This window comes from Heterodontus francisci, chromosome 3 (genome assembly GCF_036365525.1).
Source record: "Heterodontus francisci isolate sHetFra1 chromosome 3, sHetFra1.hap1, whole genome shotgun sequence".
NCBI classification, from domain to species: Eukaryota; Metazoa; Chordata; class Chondrichthyes; order Heterodontiformes; family Heterodontidae; genus Heterodontus; species Heterodontus francisci.
The window spans coordinates 51,570,171-51,587,794 of record NC_090373.1 but is presented as its reverse complement, the minus strand read 5'-3'; the positions used below and the strand labels follow the sequence as shown (position 1 = coordinate 51,587,794).

The 17,624-nt window shown below is 40.8% G+C and overlaps 1 protein-coding gene across 2 annotated transcripts in view; it reads left to right on the top strand.

Annotated features, from left to right (window-relative positions):
• The window catches only part of LOC137356241 (peroxidasin homolog), a 346,740-nt gene that overhangs the window by 258,926 nt on the left and 70,190 nt on the right, over nt 1-17,624 (top strand). For both annotated transcript variants that reach the window (XM_068022122.1, XM_068022116.1), the window contains 4 exons: nt 9,420-9,491; nt 12,699-12,770; nt 13,948-14,117; nt 15,506-15,623. In XM_068022122.1, coding sequence (XP_067878223.1) covers nt 9,420-9,491; nt 12,699-12,770; nt 13,948-14,117; nt 15,506-15,623 — 432 coding nt within the window. The remainder of the gene's footprint in view (nt 1-9,419; nt 9,492-12,698; nt 12,771-13,947; nt 14,118-15,505; nt 15,624-17,624) is intronic.

Sequence of the window (17,624 nt, the reverse complement as noted above, 5' to 3'; positions counted from 1 at the left end):
TAAACAGCTTGAAGCTGCATTCGTAAAGTGTCATGCTAAAAACATTTCACATGTTGCGTTAGCTATCTCCTCAGAACCTTTCCCCTATTGAACTTCAGTCACCTGATACAGGTTTCAGAAGAGGACCTCGATTTGAATATTATCTTTTGGCACGGACAGATGATGAAGAGCTTCTTGAGTCAAAGAAGCAAGTGGCTACACGTGCCAAAACAGGTCTGCAGTATGATGACTTGAGAATTTCTGGGTATCATCTTTTGTTGAGTGATTTATCAGTTTAATCCAGTCATTTCTTAAAATCAGAAGGCTTATCTATTAAATCTGGAGGTTCTGTAAACAGCCTGGTGCTATACATGCAGTATTTTTCTCTCTCTTACTCTCTCCTTCATGTATTGATTTTGGTGATCTAGTTTTCAAGTTTAAATGCCATCTGGATAGTTGAAGATCATGGGTTGGATTTTACAGCCCGCACCAACCTCCCCCCGCCAATGTCGGGGGTGCGGGGGCCAGAAAATGCCTCTGGGAGAGGCCCGCAAGGGGCCTCGACGCTGGGAATGCCGGTCCCGATATTGCCGGTGGCGGCGAGCCCTCGAGGCAGACCCCCGTGCTGCTCAGCAATGGGACCAAAATTTACGTACTTTCATTTATTTCAATTAACAAATTAATTACTTACCCACTCCCGCCATCCATTCCAGTGCCATTTTGGTGCCAGTGGCTGGCACTCACGCGCCTTCGGATCTCCGTCCGGAGATCTGAGGTGGCACATTGGTGGGGAGGGGGAGCAGGTAAGTTTCTCTGTGCGGGAGTGGGGGGAGCAGCGTCAGAGAAATTTAATTGGTCTAGGGGATGGTGGGAATGGGTAAAGTTTAAAGTTGATGAACTTTGGCGAGGTGGGGGGGTTAGGAGCACAATGTAAGTGTTATGGGGGATGGTGGGAAGGGGTAGGTTTCTATTTCCATGGTTATTGGGGAGGTGGGTGAGGGTCAGGATAAATTTATTTCATTTTTTATGAACACTATCTTTAAAAATTTAAATTAAATTAAAGGGCTGGAAGCCCTTTAAAAATGGTGTCAGCGCCTGCGCAGTGGTGCCTGACGCCATTGCCTGGGACGGACAGCCCGCCCCCTGCATGATATGGGGGGGTGGGGTCCGCCCCGGCCATTGAAATGAGCCGCCGTGTTTAATATCGTGGTGGTTCCATGAAGTGTGGCCCGCACATCCGGGCCGTCATTGCTCACATAAATTTCAACCCCATGAGTACTTAAATTTGAGCTGCAACATCAGAAGATGAGTGACCTGTTCATGAACTTAACAGCTAGCTCACGAGCACCACAGATAGCTGTAGACATTCGCCAAAATCACTTAGATTATTTTGGATTCCCCTGAAATCTGAATGTATCCCCAGAACTTTAAACAGTTTTTCCCACACCAATATTATTAATACCTCTTGTCCCGTCATTTTGTACTGTTTGGAAATTGATCTCCATTGCATCAGTCTTTACAACTGTTTATAAACCTCAGAATGTTGACAAGTCATTTGTGTTTATATTTTGTTCATGACTGTTTCCACTGCTCTTGCTCTACATTTCTGGCTGTTCTGGGATCAGAGGTTGGTAGTGACATAAACAGGTCAGGATCAAGTTAGAGCAAGTAACAGACAAATCTTGCATGCATTGGATTTTCTGCCAGAAATGCCAGAATTTTTCCATGAGAACAGATAATTTCTTCTGCCTTTGCTAGCCACTTGAAAATCGCCTAGGTGATTCCTACAGTAGTAGTGATTTTTTTTTTCCCATCCCACGTGTGGCGAACTTGCTAGTCAAAGTGGGAATACAGCTAAGAGTACTCATCAATAACTAGCATGGCGCTGACCATGTTCAAATCACTGTCAGGTCACTTGAATGAATGGACGTCCTGTCTCATCACAATTTTGGCTGGAACAGAAATTCTGGCTTGTAGTTCTTGTACTGATCTGAAAGTTGCTGCCTCTTGAAAAATGGTTAGAGGACATTAGCAGAAAAGTAAGCATGGTTCACCCATCTACGTTTGCTCCCTGCTCAATTTTGAGCCATGTTTCTGGTCAATGCCTATGCTTCATTTCTAGGCCTGGCAGCTCTGAACTTAGCCTGTTGTTGTCAACATCCAGGCTTGGGCTGATAAGTGGCAAGTAACATTCGCGCCACACAAGTGCCAGGCAATGACCATCTCAAACAAGAGAGAATCTAGCCATCTTCCCTTGTTGTTCAATGGCAGTACCATCACTGAATCCCCCATTATCAACATCCTGGAGGTTACCATTGACCAGAAACTTAAATGGTCCAGCCACATAAATACTGTGGCTACAAGAGCAGGTCAGAGGCTGGGAATTCTGCAGTGAGTAACTCACTTCCTGTCTCCCCAGTGCCTGTCCACCATCTACAAGGCACAAGTCAAGAGTGTGATGGAATACTCTCCGCTTGCCTGGATGGGTGCAGCTCCAACAACACAAGAAGCTCAACGTCACCCAGGACAAAGCAGCCCGCGTGATTGGCACCCCATCCACCACCTTCAACATTCACTCGTTTTACCACCGGTGCACAGTGGTAGCAGTGTGTACCATCTGCTAGATGCACTGCAGCAACTGACCACGCCTCTTTCGACAGCACCTTCCAAACCCGCAACCTCTACCATCTAGAAGGACAAGGGCAGCGGATGCATGGGAACACCACCACTTGCAAGTTACCCACCAAACCACACACCATCCCGACTTGGAACCATAACTTCACTTCTTCACTATCACTGGATCAAAATCTTGGAACTCCCTTCCTCACAGCACTGTGGGTGTACCTATGCCACATGGACTGCAGTGGTTCAAGAAGGCAGCTCACCACCACCTTCTCGAGGGCAATAAGGGATGAGCAATAAATGCTGGCCTTGCCAGTGGCACTTACATCCCATGAACAAATTTAAAAAAAGACTCTTAGATTTACCAGAGTGATGCATGGAATCAATGCTGCACCTTCTCCAAGGCCAATATACCTTCTAAGCTGTAGTGATGAGAACTGCTCATACTGCTGCAGGGATGGTCTAACCAGAGCGTTGTACAGCTGTAGTATAACTTCTATCCCATTATATTCTAGTCCTTTAGATATAAAGGCCAGCATTCCATTTGCTTTTTTTGGATTATTTTCTGTAACTGTTCATGACATTTTAGTGATTATGTATATGGACCCCCAGATCTCATTGGGCCTCCACTGTTTCTAGCTTTTCACCATTTACATAGTACTCTGTTCTATCCTTTTTAGGTCCAAAGTGGATTCTGTGTTTGGCAGCAGTGAATTGTAATTGTGTGTGTGTGTGTGTGTGTGTGTGTGTGTGTGTGTGTGTGTGTGTGTGTGTGTGTGTGTGTGTGTGTGTGTGTGTGTGTGTGTGTGTGTGTGTGTGTGTGTGCGCAGAAGACGTAACTTGTAAAATGCACAGTACTTTTTTTAAAAATCCTTACAATAACAAACATTTACAGCATGGTGCGAGCCACCCAAATGGATGTGTGGGGATGAGGGAGGGTTGGGGGCATGGTATGGTGTCAGAACTTGGCTCGCTCACTCCGAAAGCGAGCAGTTGGCACCTATGCATATTACTAAATTCAGGTCATCCTTTGTGTTCCTTAAGACTGGTTGACCATTTTTAGGAAGTTGAAGCAATGCCAAACAATCTGCAAGTTTAATCCCTGCCTGATGGGTGGTTCCAACCTCTGCTAATTCCCTAAATCATTCAGAAATTTATCCCCATCTGTAGTGCTGCCAGGTCGTAAACCAAAATACTCAGTCGGACCGGATTTCCAGATCATCTCACTTGAGTATCTCCCTGTTAAGTGCTGTAGTCAACATTATTACAAAAAAAAAGCAGCAGCCTCAATACTTAACCTGTTTGGGTAAGTGAGGTGGAGTGAATGTGAGGAATAATAGAATGCGGACTGCAGTGACAATGAACAATCACACCATTAAAATGTAAGAGGTGGCTTCTGTACAGAAATGACTTATGAATTGAGTCTTACAGTTCATTAGGACTCTAATTTGTGTTTGTTTTTTTTTAATGTTTTCATCATTTGCAGCTGCCTTTCAGTCTGGTCCAAATGGATCTGATGAAAGTCATCTGTTGGCCATAAAAGTCAATATGAAAGAAATTTGGATGATTGAAATTCTAATGACCATTGAATCACAGCACAGAACTGTCCTTAATTTGATCCAGGTTAGAATTAAATTCATAATTTCACTCATGTCTGTTTGAAAAATGTAGATTCCATACTAATGCAAGGAATTTTGTGGACAGTGCAGAGGAATGAATATTGCTGTACTTAACCTAGGAATGCTTGGTGTTGACGCTAGATGCCTGAAACTGGGAAAAAGTTCAATTTTCCAGTGCTTACAGCCAAGATGATGGCGGTCAAGCCATTCGCCAAATTAGTTACTTATTTTTATGGCTATTTTTGGTAAGCTGCGAAGTTCAGGTCACCCTTCAATCTACAGTTAGGCAAATTTTCATCTTTACCACTAGGGCAATACACTGTTCCCAGGCAATGTTTCGCAGCAGGTGATGAAGATGCAAATCTATCCAGTATGCCTGAAAACTGGTGAAGCATGTATTTTACCATTGTTGTCGAAATCCACATTCACACAGTATGATTTGTGCATTATGCTTATTATGGTTAACCCATAACCCTCCAAATATCATGCTTGATAAATTCCATGTCAAATGTATCTTCATTTTCTACTATATCTTTTGAAATGCAATTTCATTTAAATTTAACATCAAAAGAAATGTCAGGATTTAGAAATGGTTGCAGTTAGACTAGTTTATCTTTGAGATTTTGAGTTGAACTCTCAAGTACAAACCATTTGGCCTAGAAAGAGGAATAAAAAGAGGCTTCCTCTACAGTTTCATTTAGCAAAACTTTGTTTAATAAAACTTTTAGTTCTTTGGAAATTTAAAACAGTGATGTGTTGCTAATGGTCATTACTCAGATCTCTGATTATTGTGCCCTTTGTCTTCTGAATTCTGATACTTCATTTTATCCATTGATTTGTGAAAAAGTATAATCATACTGTAATTATGTTAGCTCTAGCCCCTCTTTGATATTCTGCATCGCAGTGTACAGAGGACTTCAAAGAGGTTCATTGCTACTCCTACAGGTGATGCTTCTGCGAGAGTAGATGTGAGAAAGGTGTAATGACTGGATCATGGATGACCAAGTCAGCTTATAGGCTTTGTTATAAATTCATAACATGGAAGAGGAAAATTAAACTTAAAAAACAAAACAAAATTGTTGCATTGCGTGTGGGTCTGTTTAAATGCCAAAGCCACAGAATGCTCTTGCATGCACTCTGGTATTTCACATCAGTGAATCATGTTTGCACTGAACATCATAATACATTTAACATCAATATGTGTTACAGCTTTTAGTGTAAAAAATCCTAGCTTCCTGAAGGTGCTTGGGTCAGGTTGTTCACTTATGAATGGATCATATGCATTTGAAGAAGTAGTCAAAGAACCCTAACTAATATACATGGGTTGCAATTTATGTGCACAACAACTTAACTGATATGATCAAGTCTGTATTCGTTCTGTGTTCAACTGTCCTTGATTTTCATTTTCTACACCATCCAGTTAAAACTGATGATGTCTTCTGTCTGGATAGAAAAGACTAGGAGTCTGGGAATGTAAATTCAAGCTCCTGTGGTTTTGCATGATGTTCTTCAGACTAGGAATTAGCAAGATAACATTAACTTGGTTATTTAGTTTTGTTCAATAGTAAATCATAATTTACTTAAACTGAACAATCATGTTAAAGCAACTAATTATGGGTGGTTAAGGCACTAATTAGAGTTTAGGTAGATGGTATGTACATCTTGCATGTTTTGGCAATAATTTTGTATAGTTGAAATCAACATTACATTGGGCTTTTTACTACTTTTGTTCCCAAAAATTATGCCTTGTCAGTACAGTCTAGATATGGCTATAGTCTACTGATAATTAAAAGTTGCTTTTTGTGCTAAGAACAATCTGAATTATCCAGCAATTTGAAGTAAACTACATAAATAACATAGAAAAGTGGGACATGGCTTGGCATTTGGATGGTAGGAGACAGAATAGGGATAAAGGGTACATACTCTGATTGGTGGGAAGTGACAAGTGATGTTCCCCAGGGATCTATACTGAGGACCTCAGTTTTTCACCATATTTATCAATGATTGGCTGAAGGAACAGTTTTACGGGTGACATAAAATTAGCTGACATGGTAAGTAGTGCATATAGGAACATCACCAAATAATTGAATGTGCAAAACTGGCAAATGGTGATTAATGTGAGGTCATCTACTTTGGATCCAAGACAGACAAATAGGGGGTATTTTCTAATTGGAGGTGTAAAGAGATTTGGGTGTTCATGTGCATAAATAACTGAAAGTTAGTGGACAGGTACAAAACTTTTTAATGCTGGTAGAATGTTGGCCTTTATCTCAAAGGGACTGGAATACAAAGGGGTGGAAGGTTTGGCACCTCTGTGCAGAGCTCTAGCTAGACCCTATCTGGAATATTCAGTTTTGGACACTGCATCTCAGGAAGGATTTATTGGTCTTGGATGGGGTGCAATGTAGATTCACCAGTATGATACTGGGCCTAAAAGGGTTAAATTATGAGGACAAGTTGCATAGACTAGGCTTGTATTCCTTTGAATATAGAAGATGTTTAATAATCAAGATGTTTAAGATAATTAAAGCATTTGATAGGGTAGGTCCAAAGAAACTATTTCCTCTGGTGGGAGAGTCCAGAACAAGAGAGCAGAAGCTTAAAATTAGAACTAGGCCATTCAGAGGTGATATCGGAAACCAATTCTTCACACAAAGAGTACCAGAAATCTGGAACTTGCTCCTCCAAAAAGCTGTTGAGGCTAGGTCAATTGATGATTTCAAAGCTGAGGTTGATAGATACTTATTAGGCAACTGATAGATTTTAATGGTTTTATCCACTGCATTAACAGTAACATTTCCTATTGAAATTAAAAGGGAACGGTGAACAGTCTATATTCTAAAAATCTGAGCAAAGCTTACTAAACCTCAGGATTTAGCTTGGTTTTAATGTGTAGTGGGCTCAAATGTTTTTACAGTTTGAAACTGGCCAAGTGCTCATGTCTGCTCCAGGCTATTGTTCATTTTCATGTAGTTGCATAGATCATATTTTCTCTTGAATGGCCCAAATATGAGCAATTCAGCATAGCATTGTTGCAGTGTATCATAGACTACTTTATACAAATTGTATACAGCCATGCTTGATTGTGTATCTCCCATTGTATTTGAGTTGCAGTATGCTTAGTGAGAACTTTTTTTTCAATGTTTACTGTTTCAGCATAATTTAATTATTTTCCATGATAGATAATGAGAATTGATAAACCTGTTATGATATCTTGTCAGCATAAATGGTTTCCATTTTCATAACCAAGAACATTGATCTTTTGTAGAGAATCAGTCTCCAGGCACTTGAGCAATATGGAAAAGAAGGGGAAAAATCTACTTGTTTCCTTAGACTACAAAACTGCTTAGCAGGATCCTCAGGAATTTGTTTGGCATTGCTATGTGTACTGAAGATATTTTAAGCTGATCTAAAGTGGGTCTTGTTAAAACAATTTGTGTTTATTAAGATTAAGTAATGAGGAGCATTTTCTCAGGCAACTTGTGATTTCAAGTGCTCATAGGTCAGATACGAGAAAGCCACTTGCAGAGTTACTGAAGTTATGTCGGCTCTGCCCTAGCATTAAAAAAGAGTGTCCTATTGCACCAGTGTAATATTTTCATTTCTCACACCTACCTCCATTATGGTCGACTCCTGTTGGGTTTTGCGCTGCACAAGAGGGAATAGCTAACAAAGCTAATTTCATGTAAAACTTTACAGCCAATGAGAGATATTTTCTGCTTTTTCTGTCTGCTTTCTCCTCTCCCTTTTCTCACTTGGTGTTGCGAGAAGCCGCCTAGTACCGAGCCACAAATCGCCCTCCATGTGTTAATCTGGACAGCGAGTGCTGGCAGTTTTGGTCTACAGGAATTATCACTACCAAGCTCATTCCTGCTCTCACCTGGCATCCACACGGTACTTTACCAGCAGCAGTCTGCTGAACAGTGATTAGGAGCAAGAACCCAAAGTTTTTTTTTCTGCCTTACCTCATGACCTCGACGTCAACTGTACCGCTCCTGTTGCTGTTTTAGCTAAAGACAGACCAGGGATCAAAGATGGAATCCTCCTGCCATGCAACTCAGTAACTCACTGTCTTAACTAAGGGAGCCATTCGGTGAGCTGAAAGAAATCTTTCATCGCAACAGTTTGGGCTAGGTTCAATCCCCACACACACAATGGTATATTAACCCACTCACTACAGAATCCCATTTTCAAACAGGAATTTGTGGTATGTGTGGGTACATTAACACTTCAAAACAATAGGCCATTTATTTACCTATTTGCAACATTCGTGTTGGGTAGTATACCATGAGGTGATGCTGTATATCCTTCTGCATGATTAATAGTCACTAATTCAGACACAAGGGTGAGTTCACCATCCAGTACTCCCAGCATGGAGTGGTGCCTGCTGTGACAAATGTCTTGAAATTATAGGTATGCGGTCCTTGAATTTTAATGAATTTTAGTGTGCAGAATATCACTGGCTACGTACCCATGATTTCCTGAGATGTCTCCATGAAGTGGCTGCAAGGGCATGTCTGTTGTCTGGGGATGGATCCCCTTTGTGAATTACTACCGGCAAATAAATTTAAACCCTGGAAACAACAGATCACTGAATCACCCATTTGAAGCCCTGCCTCTAGTAACATTAGATTCCTGACTCTAATGAAATTATATATTGGGGCTATTGGAGTGTTCATGTGTAGTAGTTTCTAACCGTTAAGTTTTGTACCGCTTTGCTTTGATTGAAAGCAGATAAGTTTGTTTATAACAAAGCAGTTTGTGACTCAGAAGTGATAATTTGAAGTTTTATATTGAAAGCACAAACAAAATAAATACTGTTTCTGTAAAATGTAACATTTATGAGAGCATTGGTAAAGTTTATGTACTTTGTTTCATTTAAATGCAATAGAGCATTCACAATATTCAATCTCATGGGATGGGGCTGAGAAAAGAGGCAATGTTGACTGTTCCTTGTGGTTAATTAAAGCTCATTTATTTTTACTGACAATATTTGGATTTAACGAAACCTTTTCCCTGTGTTATGTAGCTTTAATTCTTCTTTCCTTAATTTAAATAGGTATAAAAAAAATCCAAATTTCAATATGTAAATTATATGGATATTAACAATTCACAAATGGTAAAATAAACCATGCTGCAGTACTTATTTTCAGTCGGTTGAAAGTCTCGATGTAAACTGGATTTTCTATTTTTACATAGGTATCTCCACTTCAATCAAATAGAATCTTTAGAACCAGAATCCTTCAGTCATCTTCCAAAGCTTGAAAGGCTGTGAGTGCTACATTTCCTAATACGTTTAATAGGTAACCTCTTGAGAAAAGCTTTAAAGGGTATTGACAGCTAAGCCAAAAATTCCTGACTGTAAACTGAGGCCAATTCAAGGGTATTGGAAATGACACACTTACAAGCTTACTGTTAAGTTGAAAGAGTTTTTGTTTTGAGTAGATGCATTAGCTACAACAGTGTTAGCTCCCAAATAATTCAAATTCATTTCCAACTGGTCACTGATCTCTCTTGTACTTCCCCCAGGGTTGAATACCAGTCTCAGACACCCAGTTGCCTGGTGAGGTGGAAATGTGGCTATTGGAGTAGTACAAGACAGCATGTGTGTTGGTGGCTGTCAGTTAGCTGGTTAATTCTTGTAATGAAAGAGAGTCACAGTTATATGATTGGAAAGACGGAAAATTACAAAAATAAAAGAGAAAATTGTGAAAACAGTGCCATCGTTAATGCCTTTTAAATGAATCCCTTTTTAAAATTTAGGCACATCATATCTTTCATATTTCAACCATTAAAAAGTAAGCAAACGGTTATTTAGTTTTTAACAGCCAGGAGCAAACCTTGAAACATAAAGCTGCTCCATTACTGTAATTTACTCTAAAATGTTTGTTAGAGTACTTAAAAATCATTTTGCTTTCAAGGGACTGAGAGCTTTCCCACATATAGCATGTGTAAGTTCCATGAACATCTTAGTATACAACACGAACAGCTGTGCTGTCAATCAAATACATCAGCCGCAGTACTGATTACTAGTTTGAGTTTGACTTTAAGAGGCTGAGAAATTAGCAATGTTATTTCAACCACAACTGTGGTTGGCAGTTCTGTCATACTGCCAGAAATCTACAGTGCCACTTGTCTTATGTAAAAGTTTTGTGTGACCATTTTCTCTTTTGGTGAATTGTGTATGTATCTAATAGTCAGTTATGGGATGGGCAGTTTAATTCAGCAGTGCTTTTGTTGAGGTGGACTAGTAATTTAGGTGTGATAAATAATAAAACCTTCTGATGGACATCGACTTCAGCCTGGGCACAGTTCTTCGGAGCCAAACTGAGAAGGGCAGAAGAGTGCTCAGATGTTTCTTTTCTTCAATGACAGTAAAGTTTTAATGAAGACTAATTTGCAGTCTATGAGGTGTGTGTTCAAATAACCCTTCCTTGCCGTTCAGAACATCTCAGTAGGTCTTCATTTGGCCCCTATGAGAGATCCAGGGCCAAGATGTAAGATAGATTTGTGTCTAGGAAGGAAAAATGGTTGCAGGTAGTGAGAGAAATGCCTTGTGTACCTAGGGTTCAGGCTTTTCATGATTGGTTTGCAGTCAGGCAAGCACTGCCCAACTAAATGATGGAATCACTGTTCAGCGTGATGTGTGGGTATGCTTGGTCAAAAGCATGGCGACAACACACTGATGCATTTTATAGCAAGCTTTGCTCTTTGCTGTAGTGTATGGAAGGAGTTTTTGATCCCCAGGGCAGGATTTTCCCTGCGGCTGCTGAACCCTGTCTTCAGGCTCAAATTGGTGTTGCGGGAACGGGGATACGGGTTTGGTCATAAGCCCGCATTGTGTGGTAAACAGTCACTTAATATGATTTTCCCTGGAGCGGCCAATTAATGGCCTGCGGGTGGGCTTGCTGTCCAATTAAGGACGCCAAACGGGCTCTTGAAGCTGGAGGGCCAATCAGAGGTCTTTCAGCTTGACAGCAGCAAATGCCATGGCAGGCAAGAAAGGGAGAGAGTGCTCCAAGATGGAGATGCCTTCTCCAAATCTTCCAAACTTTGAATAAAAAATGGCCTTTGCCGCCAGGCCAGCACTGTTGGGGGGAGGGGTGGACACCTCCACAGGGCAGCCTGTAGCTGCTGCTGCACTGAGGCAAGCAGGGAGTGCTGCCCCCAACCCCCACTTCTGCAGCCAGGAGGCCGCCTCCAGGCGGCTCCATGGACCCCTGCCAGCTTCGGGAACCTAGACACCGACTGAAAATTCCAGGCCTTTAATTGGGCCAACTGTCCCCCATCCCGCCTCCGGGAAAATGGCCCGGGGGTAGGCTGGAGCTCGGGAAAAGGCACGCAGGCCGGCAGCCACAAAATTCTGCACCTGCCTGCCTATCTCTGTTCTCGGCCCCAGCAGGGGCTAAAAATCCAGCCCCTAGTCTTCATCTAGTGAAGAGTCCAAACCATGTTTATCAGTTGTCTGAAGGACAAACTGGTGCCTCGCAGGAGGGTGGGGGAGAAGGGAGACATTTGTCAATCTCTTTGGTACTGAGTTGGCTCGAAGGTGGCACCAGAAGATTGGGACCAAGTTGCCTGGTTTACTGCTGGGGCCTGGTGAATAGACCTGTAATTGGCCACTGGAATTATTCCCATTTTGTCCTCTGCAAGCTGATGCCCTAATGGATAGGGTGCTCTACAGGCAGTGGGGAGCTTGCCAATCCTTTAGCTAAACTCCAGCAATACCCTTTCACACACTTGGTGGACCCAAAAGCCACCTGTTGTGGGTTAGATAATTGAGGTGTATCCCAATGCACAACATGTCTGTTCATTCAGAACACTACTTATGTGGATGTCTCGGTTTGATCTGGGAAATATTGAGCAGTTTCCCAACAACTGGCACAGGTACAATGGGCCAAAAGGATGACTCCTATGCCTTAAATTGTCTATGTTTTTGTGATGTGTTTGGGCAGGTGTCTTGTACCTGGCTGATCACAAAAACATCGACTGATTGCACAATAGGAATGCCAATATTGAATTTAAAATTGGCCAAAATTTAGAACAGTCAATGTCAGCATGCTGGAGTTCAGCAAGAAACACATACTGTCATTTGCATTGTGTTATGAACTGAACAAACCTCCACCCTGGACAAAATGCTGAGGATGCAGCAAATGGTGTTCATCAAATCTCGTGATACATTTTCGATGAGTTTAGTTATAGTTAACTTATTTGTACACAAAAAAACTGTTTCTTTAACAAAATTCTTTTTTTATTTTTCATGCATAAAGCAGGTATTTGCTCACAACTGATTTCACCCATTCTTTTTTATTTGTTTGAATTGAAAAACGAGAAATAGAATGTCTTCATATTTCGAAATGGTTATTACTCGACCCATGACTGCTAAACAGTAAATTAATTCATTTAAAATGAACAAATGTATTTAATGCAATAACTCCACAGAAAAATTATATTTGGATATTTTCTTTTCTTTTACAGTTTTTTGCACAACAATAGATTGTCACAGATTTTACCAAGAACATTCAGTCAGTTAGAGTCCATGAAAAGACTGTAAGTAGGAGAAACTAGCTTTCTTTACAGGGAGGTGGGAAAGGGAGGAATGATAATTAATTGAGCAGTACGTTGCAAGCAAGCTTTACATCTGATCAGTGCTGATAGATATAAGATGTGGAGTGCGGTTGTTATATTATTGAAGAGGGAACTTGTAGATTGAAATTATTCACATCAATTGCATGTACATTGCACCAAATCGAAAGATGCTGAGGCAGAGTTGCCTGTTCCTGTGCCTGGATGCACAGAATACCTTGGCACAGCGCAGGGAGGAAAATCGGGACTTTGGTAGTGCACATTCATAAGAAAGGTCCCACCATTTTTGTATATTAAACTAAGTGGATGAAAAATCAGGTGGGTTTCTTTACATGCCTGTGAACTTCCCGATCACAGTTTTGTGTATTTGCTGCATCCAGGCAAACCAATGCAGTTGGGAACAGGAAAACTGCCCCACTGTATTTGACTGGTAACACTGTAAATAATGCAGTTGGTTTTCAAGTACACTGTAGAATTACAGTAGTGGAGTGTTTCTCCGATACTGGGAAGTTTTTTTTAATATGGATTCTAATTTGGCTGAGACTTCATATTGGAAAAAACACTTAATGAATTACAATTTAAGGCGGCACAGTGGCGCAGTGGTTAGCACCGCAGCCTCACAGCTCTAGGGACCCGGGTTCAATTCTGGGTACTGCCTGTAAGGAGTTTTCAAGTTCTCCCTGTGACTGCGTGGGTTTTCGCCGGGTGCTCCAGTTTCTTCCCACAGCCAAAGACTTGCAGGTGATAGGTAAATTGGCCATTGTAAATTGCCCCTAGTGTAGGTAGGTGGTAGTGAATATGGGATTGCTGTAGGGTTAGTGTAAATGGGTGGTTGTTGGTCGGCACAGACTCAGTGGGCCGAAGGGCCTGTTTCAGTGCTGTATCTCTTTAAAAAAAAAAAAATTTGTTTCACAGTCCTGAAAATGTTACTTTTATATTGAAGGCTTTACACTTATCTACCGATGAAATAAAAATGGTCTTAGACTACATTATGTATATATCTTAGTTTGGCTTACGAATAATAATTTTTAAGAACTGGTGCTTTTTTCTTTTTTAATGCTGGACTGTTGAATAATATGACGCAAAGAAATGCATTTAAAATATCAGTTCATCTTCACTTGAAGATACTTCTTTTTAATAGGAGGTTGGACTCAAATAGCCTGAATTGTAACTGTGATCTAATGTGGTTGGCTGAGATGCTGCAGCAGTATGCTGAATCTGGTAACACCCAAGCAGCAGCTACCTGTGAGTATCCCAAAAGGCTACAGGGGAGGTCCGTTGCCACAGTTACACCAGAGGAATTTAACTGTGGTGAGTTTCAGCTTGGTCAAGCCAATATAGATCACATTGCTGTCCAGGTGTTAAATTACTGGTCCTCAGTATAGGATTGATTTACCTTTTGAAGTGCATTTTTGTATATCTTGTAATACTTCAATATGTTGCTGCCAAGCTCCCTCTAATAATGAACTTCTTGACAACAAGCTGGTTGTCTGGTCATAGTTTAAAGTTAGGTACGGCAGTCACTTAGCAACAACTCTAACTTTACAGGGATTAAAGCAGTTCTGTAGACACTTGTTCAACTTGCATTTATAGGCCGCCTTTACTGTGGGAGCATTCAAAGACATTTTATAGGCAGGCATAAGGAAAGTGGATATTGACTCAGGGAGGGCGATGATAGGAGGGGTGTCCTGAAGCTTGGTCAAAAATTTGGGTTTTGAGAAACTTAAAAAAAAAAGAGGAGAGAAATTTAAGGGAGGAATTCCAGCAAGTAGGATCCAGGCACCTGAAGGTTCTCCCACCAATAGTAGAGTGATGAGACAGGGGGGGAAAAAGACGAGGGTCAGAGGAATGGAATGTTTAGGGGTAAATAGTATGTTTCTGTCTGAGCTATTGGCTGTTTAAGTGTCACGTTTTGTGAACTTCTTGTAAGTGAGCAGCTGATCTTCTTTCTGGCTACTTGTCTACATTACTCAATGTGCAAGAGTTCTGTGAAGTGCCTCAGAATGTTTTTCCATTTAAAAGGTCCTATGTACATGCAAGTTATTGTTGTTGGATTTCTTCTGGATTCTGCCTCATTTCCTCCCCTGTGAAATATTGGCCTCTGGCTTGCTTTACAGTAATACGAACAAGATGACAAATCAGTGGAGCTGAGAATCAATGGGCACAGACCACATTCCACCACTCTTTGATGCAACACATTTGTTCTTCCAAATGTTGCACCATCTCTTTGTATTTTATTTACTCTGTTAACTGCAAAGAGATTGGCTGAGAGTTTTCAGTGTTAACCTCATCATCAATTGGCTTATTGTCCAACCTTTTCTAAGAACCTTAATCTGCTTTGATTTTAACTGCTGCCCTGTTGTTTTAAAAATCAAAATGGGAAAAGTTGGTATTTTACCAGTTAATGGCTGGAACTGTACCCCTTGAACCTTTTAACAGCACTGAGATTTTACGATGACCCACATATGCAAACTCTGGCTTTAAATTTATAAGCTTTGATTTTGTTTTTGTTTTGTTGGCTTTTGTTAATATTGAGTCAGTAACCAAAATGGGTGCATTTTTCATCAATAATGTAATATAAGATGATGAACTCCGATCAGACAGAAAGCCATGTTAGAATAAATATGAATGCGCAAAATGCTGTTGTTTTCCGTGTTGATGTTGGAAGCTGTTTTAAAATTAATTCTCAATTTATGTAGAGAAACCGCGAATTACAACGCAGCCACAGGATGCAGATGTAACATCTGGGAACACTGTGTACTTTACCTGCAGAGCTGAGGGTAATCCAAAACCTGAAATAATTTGGCTGCGTAACAAGTAAGTTGATGTGCACTGACTGCGTTTGCAACCTTTTTGCTTACAAGGTTATTAGAATAAAATGCAAACGTTAACAAATCTAAAATGACGGTTCGTACACCTGCTCATGTCCGCTGTGGTTGGAGCTAAAGCCGCAGAAGTCTAAATGTTTCTACCATTTTTTTTACGAAGCCTGATAGATAATAGCTGACCGACTTTGCAGGATACTGCTGTTATTTGAATGGAACCAGCTGCCACTTACAATCGGGAAAAATCACTCGAAATACAGCCTTTTTTGATAATGATGTCATAGCCAAGTAATCTTCACTTCCCATGTGGTAGAAGATGAAAAATCATTATTTTCATAGAAGACGCAGAGACAGTTAATAAGTTTTGATAATGCATTTTGTTTGATTGGAGTTACAGTTTGAGCCCCTGGTTATGTGAGGAAGTTAAATCTATACTCAAATTCAGTATTGGGGCAGAATGAAGCAAGGGACCTGGAATTTATTGGTGCAAATGAAATTCTGCTACTACCTTGGCTAAACTTGAGAATATTGCCTTTTCTCTGTGCCAAATAAGATATGGCTCTTTCCAAACAAAACAGACATGCAGCAGTTATTAATGGAACTGCTTTTGTCCAATCCTGCTGTTTTGGGACAGAAGAATTAAAGAGTGAGAAATCCCCAGGACCTGACAGTTTCCATCTGAGGGTGTTAAAGGAAGTAGGGGAGCACATTGTAGATGCCTAACTATAGTCTTTCAGAGTTCCCTAGATTCAGGAGTGGTCCCTCTGGATTGGAAAGTTGCACATGTCACTCCACTTTTTAAGAAGGGGGAACCAAGGAAATTACAGACCAGTTAGCCTGACATCTGTGGTGGGCAAGTTGCTGGAGTCTGTAATCAAGGATAGGGTGACTGAACCCCTAGAAAAATTTCAGTTAATCAGGGACAGCCAGCATGGATTCATGACAAATCTCATTGAATTTTTTGAACAGGTGACTAAGGTAGTGGGCAGGGAAATGTCTATGGATGTTATTTATAGAAGGCATTTGGTAAAGTCCCTCATAAGATACTGTTAACTAAGGTAGAAGCCCATGGAGTTGAGGGCAAATTATTGAAATGGTTAGGAGGTTGGTTGAGTGGTAGGTGATAGAGAGTGGGGATAATGGGTAAATACTCCGATTGGCAGGATGTGACTTGTGGTGTTCCGCAGGGGCCTCAATTATTCACATTATTCATTAACGACTTGGATAGTAACATATCCAAATTTGCTGACGATACAAAGTTAGGCGGTATTGTAGACAGTCTAGATGATAGCATAAAATTGCAAAGAGATATTGACAGACTAGGTGAGTGGGCAAAACTGTCACAGATGGATTTCAATGCAGGCACGTGTGAGATTATCCATTTTGGACCAAAAAAGGATAGAGCAGGGTACTTTCTAAATGAGACGAGGTTAAGTACAGTGGATGTCCAAAGAGACTTGGGGGTTCAGGTGCATAGATCTTTAAAATGCCACGAGCAAGTGCAGAAAGTAATCAAAAAGGCTAATGGAATGCTAACTTTTATATCTAGAGGATTGAAGTATAAAGACACAGAGGTTATGCTGCAGTCGTACAAAACCCTGGTTAGACCCCACTTGGAGTACTGTGAGCAGTTCTGGGCACCACACCTTGGGAAGGATATATTGGCCTTGGAGGGAGTGCAACGTAGGTTTACAAGAATGATACCTGGACTACTGGGGTTAAGTTACGAGGAGAGATTATACAAATTAGGCCTGTTTTCGCTAGAATTTAGAAGGTTAAGGGGTGATCTGATCGAAGTCTTCAAGATATTAACAGGAAAAGACAGGCTAGATAAAGAAAAATTATTTCCACTGGTTGGAGATTCTAAAACTAGGGGGCATAGTCTAAAAAATTAGGATCAGATCGTTCAGGAGAGATGTTAGGAAGCACTTCCTCACGCAAAGGGTGGTAGAGGTTTGGAAATCTCTTCCACAAACTGCAGTTGAAGCTAGAA